General features: G+C 40.4%; 1 protein-coding gene across 2 annotated transcripts; it reads right to left on the reverse strand.

The window, feature by feature from the left end:
• Positions 1 to 4,862: 4,862 nt before the first annotated feature.
• Positions 4,863 to 8,880, reverse strand: nrarpa (NOTCH regulated ankyrin repeat protein a). Of its 2 annotated transcripts, none has more exons than XM_034312286.2 (2): positions 8,637 to 8,880; positions 4,863 to 8,559 (listed from the first exon to the last, which is right to left on the reverse strand). In XM_034312286.2, the coding sequence occupies exon 2, from the start codon at positions 8,166 to 8,168 to the stop codon at positions 7,830 to 7,832; it is 339 nt and encodes a 112-aa protein (XP_034168177.1). In that variant the 5' UTR covers positions 8,169 to 8,559; positions 8,637 to 8,880; the 3' UTR covers positions 4,863 to 7,829. The 2 variants fall into 2 exon arrangements, with proteins under 2 accessions (XP_034168177.1, XP_034168176.1); XM_034312285.2 differs by having other exon boundaries at positions 4,863 to 8,563.
• Between the last annotated feature and the right edge of the window lie 5,787 nt (positions 8,881 to 14,667).

Consider the following 14,667-nt stretch of genomic DNA (forward strand, 5'->3'; position numbering starts at 1 on the left):
ACTCCTGAAACGGAGCCAGTCCCAGTGAGACTTTAAATTACTGCACTGCATTCCATTATGTCCTTTACAGGAACTTGGAAGGCAGGCAAAAGGTCACGAAAGGTCATCACTGTAAAGTTATAGTCTAAATTTTTCACTCTAATCTCTTCACACTGTATCTGTAGTGTGTGTGTGTGAGAGAGAGAGAGAGAGAGAGAGAGAGAGAGAGAGAGAATTTAAACTCGTTTCTCCTGCATTGAGGGAAAGAAGTGAAATCCTCCAAACTCACTCAGAATAAAAGTCTAAGTGCAGATGTTGAACTTTTTGTCTTCACACTTCCATGAAATGAAGCTGTAAATGTGTCGAGTCGCTCCTTACAGAGATGGAACTACTTTTCTTGTGCTAGTTGTGTGTCTCTGCCGGCGTATGGATACCACAAAACCTTCAGGAAAGTGTAAAGCAACCGGAACTACTTTACTGCAGCGTGTGAACGTTCAGGAGAAAAGAGAAAAGTCCATAAGAGCAGATTTGGTGAGATGATTTCTCTCGTCTCTCTCATCTGAACACCTTTATTCCTGATTTCCAGCCCAGTATTTAAACTGCAGTTTACAAAAGGAGTCAAAATGATCAACACTTCATTCACCTTCCACCATTTTACTGACTCTGTAGAACTTTAGTAATGATGAGAGACAGTCGTAGCTATATATAACTGCTAATGCTAACTAATACACCAGCTCCGTACGCTCCCCAAAGACACCAGCGATCTCTGCTACTTCCTTCCCAGCTTCATTTTTCTTCCTAACGTCTCTACACGTGTTTAATGAGAGCAGGTATATGACAGGAGGAGATGAAGTGAAGAAACGTCGGACCACTCGAGATGATCGTTCAAATTTGTTGCTTAAACAGCTCCATAACTGATTTGCATAGAACTGAGAAAATGAATTTATTCAAATTCAAAACTGTTGCTGAACTCGAGGCTCTGTGTTGCACACATGCGGACAAAACGAATGCTCACCTGTCACTTTGTCGCTCGCTAGTGTGAAGTGAGCGGAGTGCAGCTCTGCACTACTGTCAGGGCTGCTGTTCTAGAAAATTAATCAACACCTTCTGGCCAATCAGAATCCAGAATTCAGCAGCGCTGTGGTGTAAGATGTGATATAGGTCTGTGAAGTAAATATCAAAATGTAGGCTATAATTTTTGGTGGTGTGGAGTGCACTAGAAAGTCCTGCAGCCTCTTTTTGAGTTCTAACCTAGTGTGTGTGTGTGTGTGTGTGTGTGTGTGTGTGTGTGTGAGCATGTTTGTGCAGAGGAATCGTCTTTTATACCAGCAAACACTTTTCTGTAAACACACGTTATTTATTTATTTCTGCGCTGTACAACTCGACTCCAGGCCGTACAACGTTCCAGTGAACGATGGAAAACATTAAAACCGCAGTTTTTTTCTGATGCGCTATTTGGATTGTTTTTAATTATGTTTTAAATCCTTCCAAGTGCCATAAAAACACGCCTTTAAACGCTGAGGGTTTTTAGGTTCTGCTTTAATTTCTTTGTGGTTATTAATAAGCGCTGTTCGTTCACGTCTCTGTGTGTGTGTGTGTGTGTGTGTGTGTGTGTGTGTGTCTGTGTGAGGCCTAAGCGAGGAAGCGCTGCTCTTAAACATGAGCCCTGCTGAAGAACGAGGGTTTTTTTCACGGCTTTGTTTCCGAGGAAAAGCTTTTTGGAAAGCTGCCAGTACAGTGAAGGTACGAGAGCGAGCTCCACATTCCTCAGCTCAATACCCAGGAGCGAACAAAACAGCAGCGGACACTGAGGAAAACTCCAACACAAGAACCACTTCAGTTCCACAGCCACATTTCACTCTGTCTCTCTCTCTCTCTTTCACTGTCTCTCTCTCTCTCTCTCTCTTTCACTGTCTCACTCTCTCTCTCTCTCTCTCTCTCTCTTTCACTGTCTCACTCTCTCTCTCTCTCTCTTTCACTGTCTCACTCTCTCTCTCTCTCTTTCACTGTCTCACTCTCTCTCTCTCTCTCTTTCACTGTCTCTCTCTCTCTCTCTCTTTCACTGTCTCTCTCTCTCTCTCTCTCTTTCACTGTCTCACTCTCTCTCTTTCTGTCTCACTCTCTCTCTTTCACTGTCTCTCTCTCTCTCTTTCTGTCTCACTCTCTCTCTTTCACTGTCTCTCTCTCTCTCTTTCTGTCCCTCTCTCTCTTTCACTGTTTCACTCTCTCTCTTTCTGTCTCTCTCTCTCTCTCTGTCTCTCTCTCTCTCTTTCACTGTCTCTCTCTCTCTCTTTCTGTCCCTCTCTCTCTTTCACTGTCTCTCTCTCTCTTTCTGTCCCTCTCTCTCTCTTTCACTGTCTCTCTCTCTCTTTCTGTCCCTCTCTCTCTTTCACTGTCTCACTCTCTCTCTTTCTGTCTCTCTCTTTCACTGTCTCTCTCTCTCTCTCTCTTTCACTGTCTCTCTCTCTCTTTCTGTCCCTCTCTCTCTTTCACTGTCTCACTCTCTCTCTTTCTGTCTCTCTCACTCTTTCACTGTCTCACTCTCTCTCTGTCTCACTTTGTCTCTCTCTTTCACTGTTCTCACTCTCTCTCTCTCTCTCTCTCTCTCTCTCACTGTTTCTCTCTCACTGCCTCACTCTTTCTATCTGTCTCACTCTCTCACTGTCTCACTTTCTCTTCGTTTCTGTGTGCATGTCTCTCTTTCTGTTTCTCTCAGACTGTCTCTCTCTCACTGTCTGTCTGCAGCTCTTTCTCTTTTTCTGTCTCTCTCTCTCTCTCTCTCTCTCTGTTAAAATCATTGTAAATTCCAGCTCTGTAGAGTAGCGAGTCTGAGGCACATGAAGAATCTATTAGGGGGCCTCTGAGTTTCGGAGTTTCGGAGTTTGTGAGTTGCGCTCTGGGAAAGCGGCCAATCCCGGGACCGGACAATGGAAATCCAACTCAACAATAACATCCTGCCCGGCGGGAGGAGGAGGGGGAGATGGAGGGAGATGGAGGGAGATGGGGGAGAGGTCGCAGTCTGTGGGTCTGGGATATTCTCCAAATGCATGCTGGGAGATCTGGCTACCTGCTCCAGCACTGTGGAGAATGAAACCGTCGGAATAAAAGATTCTGCATGAAATATTTAAATCTCAGATAATGATACGGTTTGCAGTTCAGCGAGCACTAACACAAAACCTCGACTTGTACTGGTTTTATTTCCTCTCAAACGGAATTTCAGCTTGATAGGACTCTTAGCGCTCCACATTTTTCTCGATAACATTATCGCATTCTTTAGACGTAGGAAGGAGCGAAAGATCAGTTAAGCGTGAGCACAAGGGCCGAGTCAAGACGCTCTTATCCAAATGTATTTTTACTTACATGTGCGACACGGAGCCACGATTCAGCTACAAGTGACATTTCAACTCAGGTTTTATAATTTCTATGCAAAGCAGTTATGGAGCTCTTTAAGCAACAAATTTGAACGATCATCTGGAGTGATTCCTCAGACTGATCCTATAGCGCGTTTCTTCACTTCATCTCCTCCTGTCATATACCTGCTCTCATTAAACACGTGTAGAGACGTTAGGAAGAAAAATGAAGCTGGGAAGGAAGTAGCAGAGATCGCTGGTGTCTTTGGGGAGCGTACGGAGCTGGTGTATTAGTTAGCATTAGCAGTTATATATAGCTACGACTGTCTCTCATCATTACTAAAGTTCTACAGAGTCAGTAAAATGGTGGAAGGTGAATGAAGTGTTGATCATTTTGACTCCTTTTGTAAACTGCAGTTTAAATACTGGGCTGGAAATCAGGAATAAAGGTGTTCAGATGAGAGAGACGAGAGAAATCATCTCACCAAATCTGCTCTTATGGACTTTTCTCTTTTCTCCTGAACGTTCACACGCTGCAGTAAAGTAGTTCCGGTTGCTTTACACTTTCCTGAAGGTTTTGTGGTATCCATACGCCGGCAGAGACACACAACTAGCACAAGAAAAGTAGTTCCATCTCTGTAAGGAGCGACTCGACACATTTACAGCTTCATTTCATGGAAGTGTGAAGACAAAAAGTTCAACATCTGCACTTAGACTTTTATTCTGAGTGAGTTTGGAGGATTTCACTTCTTTCCCTCGATGCAGGAGAAACAAGTTTAAACTCTCTCTCTCTCTCTCTCTCTCTCTCTCACACACACACTACAGATACAGTGTGAAGAGATTAGAGTGAAAAATTTAGACTATAACTTTACAGTGATGACCTTTCGTGACCTTTTGCCTGCCTTCTAAGTTCCTGTAAAGGACATAATGGAATGCAGTGCAGTAATTTAAAGTCTCACTGGGACTGGCTCCGTTTCAGGAGTTATCCTATGACCGTGTGTGTGTGTGTGTGTGTGTGTGTGTGTGTGTGTGTTACGTCTGCATGAGTTCACTTCTATAGAGTGTGAGGACGCGTTAACTCGCCATCTACCCACTTCTTTTGTCTGAGGGAGTTTAAACCTCACGAAAAAGTACAGAGAGATTCCCCATAACAGCTGAACTTATGAAGACTAAAGAAAGTAAAAGTGTGTGTGTGTGTGTGTGTGTGTGACGACGTAGTGTGAAATTGTGATTTACACATTTCAGGAATTCCTCACCTTGTAGCAATGCTTGTGCATCAGAGAACAAGTTTCTCCCCAGATGGCGGTAAACGCCTTAAAAAACAGAAAAGAAAAAAAAAACTCAAAGTGAAGGAATCTAGTCTTTAAAAGCAAAATTACCCACAACCCCCTGTGCTCTTTTATCCAAACTATGAAAGGCGTAGGAGAAACGAATGACAAAAGGAAAGAGTGAGAATGTGGACGGGGTCAGGGAGGCCCTCAACTCTTTTCTTTTCACACAGAAAGAAAGGAAGAAAGAAAAGTAGGGAAAGTGTCACAGTCACACCTTTTTTAAAGGTTTAATCATTTTTTCTTTACTGGCTTGTACACAAACGTACAAAACATATTACAGCACTCCGTCATCTGAGCACACGACAAATCACAGTGTTACAAATGTCCAAAAAAACAAACAACACACACACACACACACACACACACACACATGAATAAAATAAAATCACTCAAAATTTGTTCACAAGACACAACAACTTGGTCCACAAAAAAAAAAAAAGAAAAGAAAGAAAACAAAATCTACTCATTCAAATTCAATTCATTTACACCTAAACGAGTCGCTTCGGCTCCCTATGTCATAAATGTTATGACAAAAATCAGAGCGGAAACAACCACAACGCCGTGCAACTTTTAACAATTGGTTCATTTTTTTTTTTTTTTTTTTTTTTTTTACAATGATCTTACCATCACATGTATTCTTTATTCCCCTAATATCGGGAGAGCACTTCGGAAAAGAAAGCGCCCTGGATTTTATTTATTGATATAATTCTATACATATACATGTATATATATATATATATAGACACAAGTACACAACAGACAATAAAACAACCTGGAGCTTTTTTGTCGTGTTCCTTTTTTTTTCTATTTAGAAAAAAATTAAATGTTGACACAAAGCCAACGAGTGAACAGTCATCAGTGCAACTTTTTTTCAAAAAAGAAAAAGTAAAAAAGTTATCAAGTTTAAGACATGCAATGCATATTTAATCTTTTATTCGGATCGCCTCGGACTCTCGGATGTTACGCTACTCCAGGTTTTATTTTATTTATTTATTTAGTTTTACTTAAAGAAACGTTCTTAAGTCTAACCAGGGCTTATCAACGGGGCCAGACAAGCAAGAACCAGTTCAACAGTGGTATGCATGCAACACACACACACACCTACACACCTACACACACACACCTATCCACCCACACACACACACACACACACACATTCAGGAGGTTTCATACAGATCACTATAACTGCACATTTCCTCCTCTTACACTCACTGTTGGCTTTTAAAAAAAGAAAAACAACAAAAACATCAATGGAAGCAGCATTGAAACACATCAGGCTGATACTCAAACACAAACGCAGGTCTGGTCCTTGTGTGAGTTTCTTTTTTTCTTAAATCTGAAGATTTTTCATCCCTGCAATAAGTCACACAACAGTCTTTCTTTAACAGTATGTGAGTCGAGTGGTGCTCAGTAGTCACTTGTGATTCTCTCTCTCTCTCTTTCTCTCTCTCTCTCTCTCTCTCTCTCTCTGTCTCTCTTTGCAGCCTCAAATCCTGCAGTTACCCGAGCAGGCACGAGGGGGCGTGAAATAAACTAAAATTAAAAAATTAATAATAATAATTAAAAAGAAACAAAAACTAAAATAAAAAATAAAGGCTCCGTGATTTTAATGTGCAACAAAATCTCCCTGCATTTAATAAATCAGGCCACTTTTTCTGCAACTAAACAAACAAACAAGCGACACACAAAGCTGAGCTTTCGGCTGACTTGCAAATAATAATAATAATAATAATAATAATAATAATAATAATAGTGTGAATCACTATGGTTTTGATTTCGATGAGGATTAAATTTTGGTTGTGGGAAATGATCCCGAGTGAAGATTAAAATTGTGGAGAACAGGCATTAAAAAAGGAAATGATGGGGTTATGAGACGGATCACTAGGCTTTAAAAAAAAAAAAAAAAAAAAAAGTTGAATACTTTAAAGTCGAGGTAGCTGATGCAGAGATCCATAACACACAACAGGGGGAAAGTGTGAAGGTTGTGAAGGTTTTGAGGAGATAAAAGGATCCAACACACCTGGACTGATGTCACCGTGACGTCACCCAGGTGTGTGGAAGCATGCACGAGAACTACAACTTTAAAAAAAAAAAAAAAAAGAAAGAAAGAAAAGGAGGATAGAGAATGCCACAAAAAAAAAATCTCCACACATTTTAGAGCGTGTGATGAAAACGCAAAGCAGCTTATCTTCCCCCAAACCCTAATCACGGACTTGATATAAAAAAAAAAAATGCAAAAAAGAACCAAAACATAACATAAAACATACATGCATCATCATGACCATCATCATCATCATCATCATCATCAATGTACCTTCATAAATAAGAACCCCAGCCTGTATTTCACAGTGATGACCAGGATGTTAAAGAGAAGAAAAAAAATACTGAGAAGATGATAAAGTTTTCTCCAAACGCAACTTTCCTGACGTGAAAAGCGAAAAGCAGCAGTTTTTTTCTTTTATTTTTTAACACACACACACACACACACACACACCTCTATAGCATCTGCTGTAGGTGACTGCAGGACGCACTGGACTACTCTTATTTAGAAGTAAAGCTATTGTGTACAGTACTGAAACTTTACGCCACTTGCTGTTATTTAGATCAATTTCTGAATATTATTCAAACTCTTTTAGAATTAAATGCTTTAACTGATTGCAAAAAAAAAAAATAATAATAATAATTATAATAATAATAACCACATGGCATTTCAGGTTCTCAGAAACAGTGTAGAGCCTAAAAAAAAAAAATCCCTTTTTTCCAGCATACCTCAAGTGCCATCCGTGTGTGTGTTTAGATTTTTAAATTTCAAAAATCAGTAACTTTGAGGAGCAACCAGTCATCCATCAATCCAGCAAAAAAAAAAAAAAAAAAAAAAAAAAAAAGAAAAAAGAAGAAGAAGTCCTTTTCTGATGTTTCTGACACAATCAGGGCGATTTTCAAAAAAAAAAAAAAAGCTTTAGTACCAATGCACATGCATGTCAGATCACTCAGGAGTTAGTGAAAGGATGTTTTATCCATTTGAACCTCAGTAACTCTAGAGCTAATTTGGTTTTAGGAGGTGAATAAAATGAAATGCGAAGGTCTCTGAAGTTTTGGCCACCAGAAAGAAAGTGAAAGAGAGACAGAGAGAGAGAGAGAGAGAGAGAGAGAGAGATGCATGCATGCATCACCGCGCTCCGTTGGAGTACTTGGCCTTGGTGATGAGGTACAGCACGATGTCCTGATGTCCCCCGAACGCGGCGATGTGCAGCGCGCTCCAGCCCTCGCGGTTGGCGAGCCGGATGTCCGCTCCGAACTTCACCAGCAGCTTGACGAGCTCCAGGTTTCCATCGATGACCGACTGGTGCAGCGCAGTCTGACCTTCAGGTCCAAACGAGTTGACGTTGAACTCGCAGCTGCTCATGTTCTGCAGCAGAGAGTGAAGCTCCTTGGTGTTGCCGCGGCGCACCGCCTCCTGGAAAACCCGCTGCGGCGCGGAGCAAGTGGACACGTCCGCCTGGCTCATGGTGCACAACCTGGATCAGCCTGGGCTTCTGGACCACCAGCTGCAGCCTGCTGTGGTAGGAGTGAGAGTGATGGAGATGCAGATGGAGGAAGAGTAGCTAGAGAAATGTCATATATCCCTTTTTTTTTTTTTTTTTTTTTTTTTAAAGGAAAAGACACCAATGGAACCACAATCCAAACGCGTAAAAGATCCGCAGAAGTGTCTCGATAGCAGCACCAGGTTTATATGGCAGATTGAGTTATAAAAAAAATAAAAATAAAAATCTCAGCAGCAGTAATGCAGATGCAGTTTATTTCCAAAAAAAAAATTAAATGATTAAATGCACTCCTCCGTTTTCTTCTTCTTCTTCTTCTTCACCGCTCAGCTTACAAGCACGTCTTACATCCGAGTCCTGGCTGAAAGGAGAAAAAACGCGTGATGATGAAAATAAAAACAACTTTTTAATCACTTATTTAGGAGATAATTTACCTTTACACTTGCCTTCTGCTTGTTTGTTGTTGTTGTTTTTTTCTTTCCTAGACGGCTCGAGCGTTGCGACTCTTCCTCCGCGCGCGCTCCGTGTACGTGTGTGTGTGTGCGTGTGTGTATATATACATATATATATATGTGTGTGTGTGTGTGTGTGCGTGTGTGTGTGCGTGTGTGTGTACGTGTACGTGTGCTTCTCTCCTCGAGCGGTTCCCAGCCAATCTCTGACTGGCCAGAAGCTGCGCGCGCGCGATTATTTCAGACGCGTTCATTTGCATAACAATGAGCTTCTACAGGCGCGAGCGGCGCGGAGTGGGAGGAGCCGCGAGAAGCTGATTGGACGGTGGGCGTGGCCTAGTTGGGCTTAAAAACCCAAAGAGGCGTGGTTTAAAAAAAAAAAAAAAAAAAGGAAAAAAAAGGAAGCAGGGTGAAAAATTTTCCCACCAAAAAAAAAAAAAACACCTAAAGGATGGGTGAAGCATAACAATAATAATAATAATAATAATAATAATAATAATAATTACACACTGAAAAAAAAACGCATTAATGAGTTATTTGTACATGTCAGGTCTTCATACAGCTCAGTGCAAAAGTTTGTACACCCTTAGGATGCATAACTATTCCTAAAAAAAAAAAAAAAAAGGAGAGGACTGAAAATATCAGCTCAAATATTATTCCCTAATGACGTCACATCCCGTATCCATTCCTTGCCTTTATAACTTCCTCCAACCTCTTTTAGATTTTTCCTAGACAAACTTTAAGAGGTATATTTTGATATTTTAATGACTTTTTATGACCCAGAAACCAAAGAGCAATGCAACGTTCCTCCTCTCACTGAACACTGGGGTCTGTGGACCAGACTGCACCATCAAACCTTCAGAGATGCACGTGCTGTACCTTCAGCATGCACCTTTTACATACCTGAGAAGGTGCATGTGGTGCATGGGCATCTCCAGAAGGTCCAGGACGCTCATTAGCTCACTCTCAAGGTAAAAGACAGGCCTTGATACTACAGGTAGAAAGAACAAAGCTCCAGCTTCCTCAAGAATTTGGTGGCTTTATTCCTGAGAGTGGAATCAGAAATGTGTTATTTATTTTAATAAACATGTACAGTGAACCTTCTGGAGGAATTCAGCGTGCTGCAGGGTTTTAGGGGGGAATTTATGTGCAAAAAAAAAAAGAGATCTCTAAATCGGTTTCACTGGTTTCTACAGCTTTATCTGTGTCGCAGCTGTTTACAGTCACAGGAACCTAAACAACAAAAAAAACTTGCTCGGCTTCCGGTGCGACTGCCGGCTGAGGTGCGCGCAGAGTCACGCGCTACCGTGGGAACAGGACACACACACACACACACACACACACAGCCGCAATTTGGCGTGGAAACACACACACACACACACACACCACACACACACACTCGCCGTTTGCTCCGTATGGCCGACGCGGTAACCGGCTCTGATCATTTAGCGCAGTAAAAACGCGACTTTTCTTTTCCGGCCTCATTAAACTGCTCGAGCTGTAAAATCTCAACAGCAGCAAAAGCTCCGGGTTTCCTACCGTTTGGCCTCCTGAGTTACACAACTCCCCAAATCCGAAAAGAAACGAAGCGCGACTTTAATTAAGTTTTAAACACAACGCACATAAAACCGAGAAGAAAAACACCCAAATAAAATACACACATGTTCTCTCTTTCTGTGCCACAACTTCACACTTCACACACACACACACACACACACACACATCTCTGACTCAGAATCACTCGCTGAAATAAAACCAGCACAGATTAGGCTGTGGGTTGTGTGTGTATGTATGTGTGTGTGTGTGTGTGTGTGTATGTGTATGTATGTATGTATGTATTGAGAACGTGTATAGGTGATTTATCCCAATTATAATATTATAAAATATTGGTATATTTGCAAAATCTAAAAAACAATTTTTTAAATATGCAACAACAATGAATTCCTTTAAACTCTCAGAAAAAGGTACTGAATCTGTACCATTCCATGTCGCTGAGGTACCCTTAAGGTTACACATGTTGTAATTTTATATATTTATATATATATTTTAATTTTTATATATTATATGTATATACTGTAGAAAGGTTCATAAGGTGTAACTTTACTCTAAAAGGTATTTACAGTCCAGTTATGTACCTTAAGTCATTTTACAGGTCATTATATCCACACGTCCAGGTGAGCGATACATATCCATGGAAGGGTACAGTGTACAGGTACAGTGTACAGGTACAGTGTACAGGTACAGTATACAGGTACAGTGTACAGATACAGTGTACAGGTACAGTGTACAGGTACAGTGTACAGGTACAGTATACAGGTACAGTGTACAGGTACAGTGTACAGGTACAGTATACAGGTACAGTGTACAGATACAGTGTACAGGAACAGTATACAGGTACAGTGTACAGGTACAGTGTACAGATACAGTGTACAGGTACAGTGTACAGGTACAGTGTACAGGTACAGTATACAGGTACAGTATACAGGTACAGTGTACAGGAACAGTGTACAGGAACAGTATACAGGTACAGTGTACAGGTACAGTGTACAGATACAGTGTACAGGTACAGTGTACAGATACAGTATACAGGTACAGTGTACAGGTACAGTATACAGGTACAGTATACAGGTACAGTGTACAGGTACAGTATACAGATACAGTATACAGGTACAGTGTACAGGTACAGTATACAGGTACAGTGTACAGGTACAGTGTACAGGAACAGTATACAGGTACAGTATACAGGTACAGTGTACAGGTACAGTATACAGATACAGTATACAGGTACAGTATACAGGTACAGTGTACAGATACAGTATACAGGTACAGTGTACAGGAACAGTATACAGGTACAGTATACAGGTACAGTGTACAGGTACAGTATACAGATACAGTATACAGGTACAGTGTACAGGTACAGTGTACAGATACAGTATACAGGTACAGTATACAGATACAGTATACAGGTACAGTATACAGGTACAGTGTACAGATACAGTATACAGGTACAGTGTACAGGAACAGTATACAGGTACAGTATACAGGTACAGTGTACAGGTACAGTATACAGATACAGTATACAGGTACAGTGTACAGGTACAGTGTACAGGTACAGTATACAGGTACAGTGTACAGGTACAGTATACAGGTACAGTGTACAGGTACAGTATACAGATACAGTATACAGGTACAGTATACAGGTACAGTGTACAGATACAGTATACAGGTACAGTGTACAGGTACAGTGTACAGGTACAGTATACAGATACAGTATACAGGTACAGTATACAGGTACAGTGTACAGGTACAGTATACAGGTACAGTGTACAGATACAGTATACAGGTACAGTGTACAGGTACAGTAGATTTCAGGCAATACCTGTGGGTCATTACCTGTGCACAGTGTTTAGATGAATGTTTTAATCTTAAATAAAGTGACCACTTCCTGCATCAGTCTCTACACATGCTATAACAATAATACAGTACAGGACATGTCCAATATGGCGCCATTTGGGGTTCAGCTTTTGTCTCACAGCTTGAGCAAAAGGTTCAGGTATCTGGCCCGGCCAGGAGAAGAGCGAACGAGTGAGCGATCCCTCCTTCTTTTTCTGTGCAAATATTTTCCAACATGCCACTACAGAGACACAGATTAGCAGATGGATTTCAGCCCTAATCCTGGTGGGACTGTAAACACAGGTGAAACTCTGCAGTACTGCAGTGGCAGTTCTGACCGTTACCTGCTCACAAGCCCCGTCCCTTCCATTATGTGGTGCATTGTGGGTCAGGTTAGTGCAAAAAGAACCCATCACTCCATCCTGAACTACTTGCATATCAACGTTTATAATCAATTTGTGATCTTCATTCAGGTAAAATATGTATTTATTTAGTTTATATTGGTTTAAACTTATTTTATGGTTTAATCAATTTGTCTGCATGTTGGTCTATTTTGACTTTGGTTAACAGTTTCCTACATTACCCACAATGCTGTTCGACTACCTGTTGACAGTGGTGCAGTGGGATTTAGCCCACACTTCATCTCTACCTAACAAGAGCGATGCAGCAGCGCTTTAGTCCTTTAGTCTGTCCAGCTCTCTCCCCTTCAAAGCTTCCCAAACTTCAACTTCCAGGCTAATACCACCGTCAACAGCATGACGCTCATCATCTCATAGATCGCTAACTAGCCGAGTCGAGTCTCTGTGGTAACTCAGCGTCGTAGCTGCATTGCATTCTGGGACTATGAGTCCTGAGTTTGCACCAATGTCTCCACTGCTTCTATACTGGATTTCTCATCAATATGATGTTTAACATCGCTGGAAAATGGTAAGTGGGTTGTTAAGGAGCTAACAATGAAATCTAACTAAGATTGATGAAAATGTTTCTCCTATAAAACGTCATTTGAACTGTGCTAGCGATAACAATGTCCCTCTTTGACATCAACACGCAATCGCTAACTTCTCACAGAAATAATGAAAAGTACAGGACCAGGAAACAAATGAACACCACAATCACTAAACACATCACAGATATTTCACAATAAACATATCTACTGTGTTTCAGGGTGGAGTTTTACTTTAATTCATTCATTCGGCAAACATAATCCATCACCTTTTTACAATTTTAGATCTGTTTGTCAGTGTGAACACAACGAACAGCTACGCAATCTGAGACAGAGAGTCAATGATCCGAATTGTGCAGCAGAAACAACAAACCCGAGTCAGATAGAATGGGTTTTGTAAGAATTTAGTACTATGACACAATAATTCTCTAGAGTTCTGCTAGAGAACCTCATCATTTAGCTTCAAATTTAGTTCTCATTCATTTTTAATGGCTAATAAATAAATGCACAAGTGATTGTGGGATATCAGAAAGTGAAAAGTCGACTAGCGGTGGAGCAAACAGGTTCCTAAAATAATAAACAGGTTCCTAAAAACCTAGAGGAAATGGGAGTCACTGCTGTTCTGCTATTTAAAGACAGAAATAAAAGAAATACCATGTTACATGAGAGAAGGTCTCTGTGTTCCAGGAATAACGGATCATATGGAAATGATAGAGAATTAAAATATCTGTATATATATATAAGCTACAAATGATAACTAAGACATCATAACATAAATGACTGGTCCATATTTGTCTGTTGTAGACACATACTTTCATCACATGATTAAAAAAAAAAAAAAAAAGACAATCCAGAGTCAAGGACAAAGACGAGCTATTAAATATTAATAAAGTTCACCACACAGCTGTTTTCTTCTGCACTGGAAACCATGCTTCATTCACTTCATATAACGTTCCAGGGCTTTATTTACTCAGCATCCAATAGAGCACTGATAGATTGCTTTTGTGACATGGTAATTTAATAATCATCCTCCGTTGTAGCTCACACACCTACACATTTACTTAATTTTGAAAGTGCAGGTGGAAGGATGTGGTATATTTTATATTATATTTAGGCTGTGTGGAACAGAATACTGGTCATTTACCCTTTAAAATGTTCCAGTAAAATGTCAGGCTGAGAGTCACTACACTTGTAGTTATGGAGTTTAATATGTTGTGTGTGAAGATCTGGGCACGTATTTATTTAATTATGGAAAATTTTAGGCGATATAAACGTTCATTACTTGCTAGCAATATTAGCTTCAGAGCTCAGTGCAAAACTAATGAAGCACCGAACACGTCTGGTCTGAAAGACTACGTCTGAATTAAAGATAGAGCTTAGATTCTTCACAAAGCTGCTTTTTTAAAGAATTGGCGTGTCCCATAATAATAATAATAATAATAAGAAGAAGAAGAAGAAGAAGAAGAAGAATACGTCTAGAACATATAAACACACAAATGTCTTTGCTTTTGAAAACAAAAAAAACTCCTACATGGACACGTAATATGAGCGATGCTGACAGTTGTGGTTCTCTGGGTTTTATGATTTCTTCAAGGTTTTTATTTTTTTTTCTATTTAGTTAAAGTCTCTGAAGTTGCTAAAAGGGCTGTGGTATGTAACGCTTTATGACAGGGAAAC

The sequence above is a fragment of the Pangasianodon hypophthalmus genome, chromosome 17 (genome assembly GCF_027358585.1).
Source record: "Pangasianodon hypophthalmus isolate fPanHyp1 chromosome 17, fPanHyp1.pri, whole genome shotgun sequence".
NCBI lineage: Eukaryota > Metazoa > Chordata > Actinopteri > Siluriformes > Pangasiidae > Pangasianodon > Pangasianodon hypophthalmus.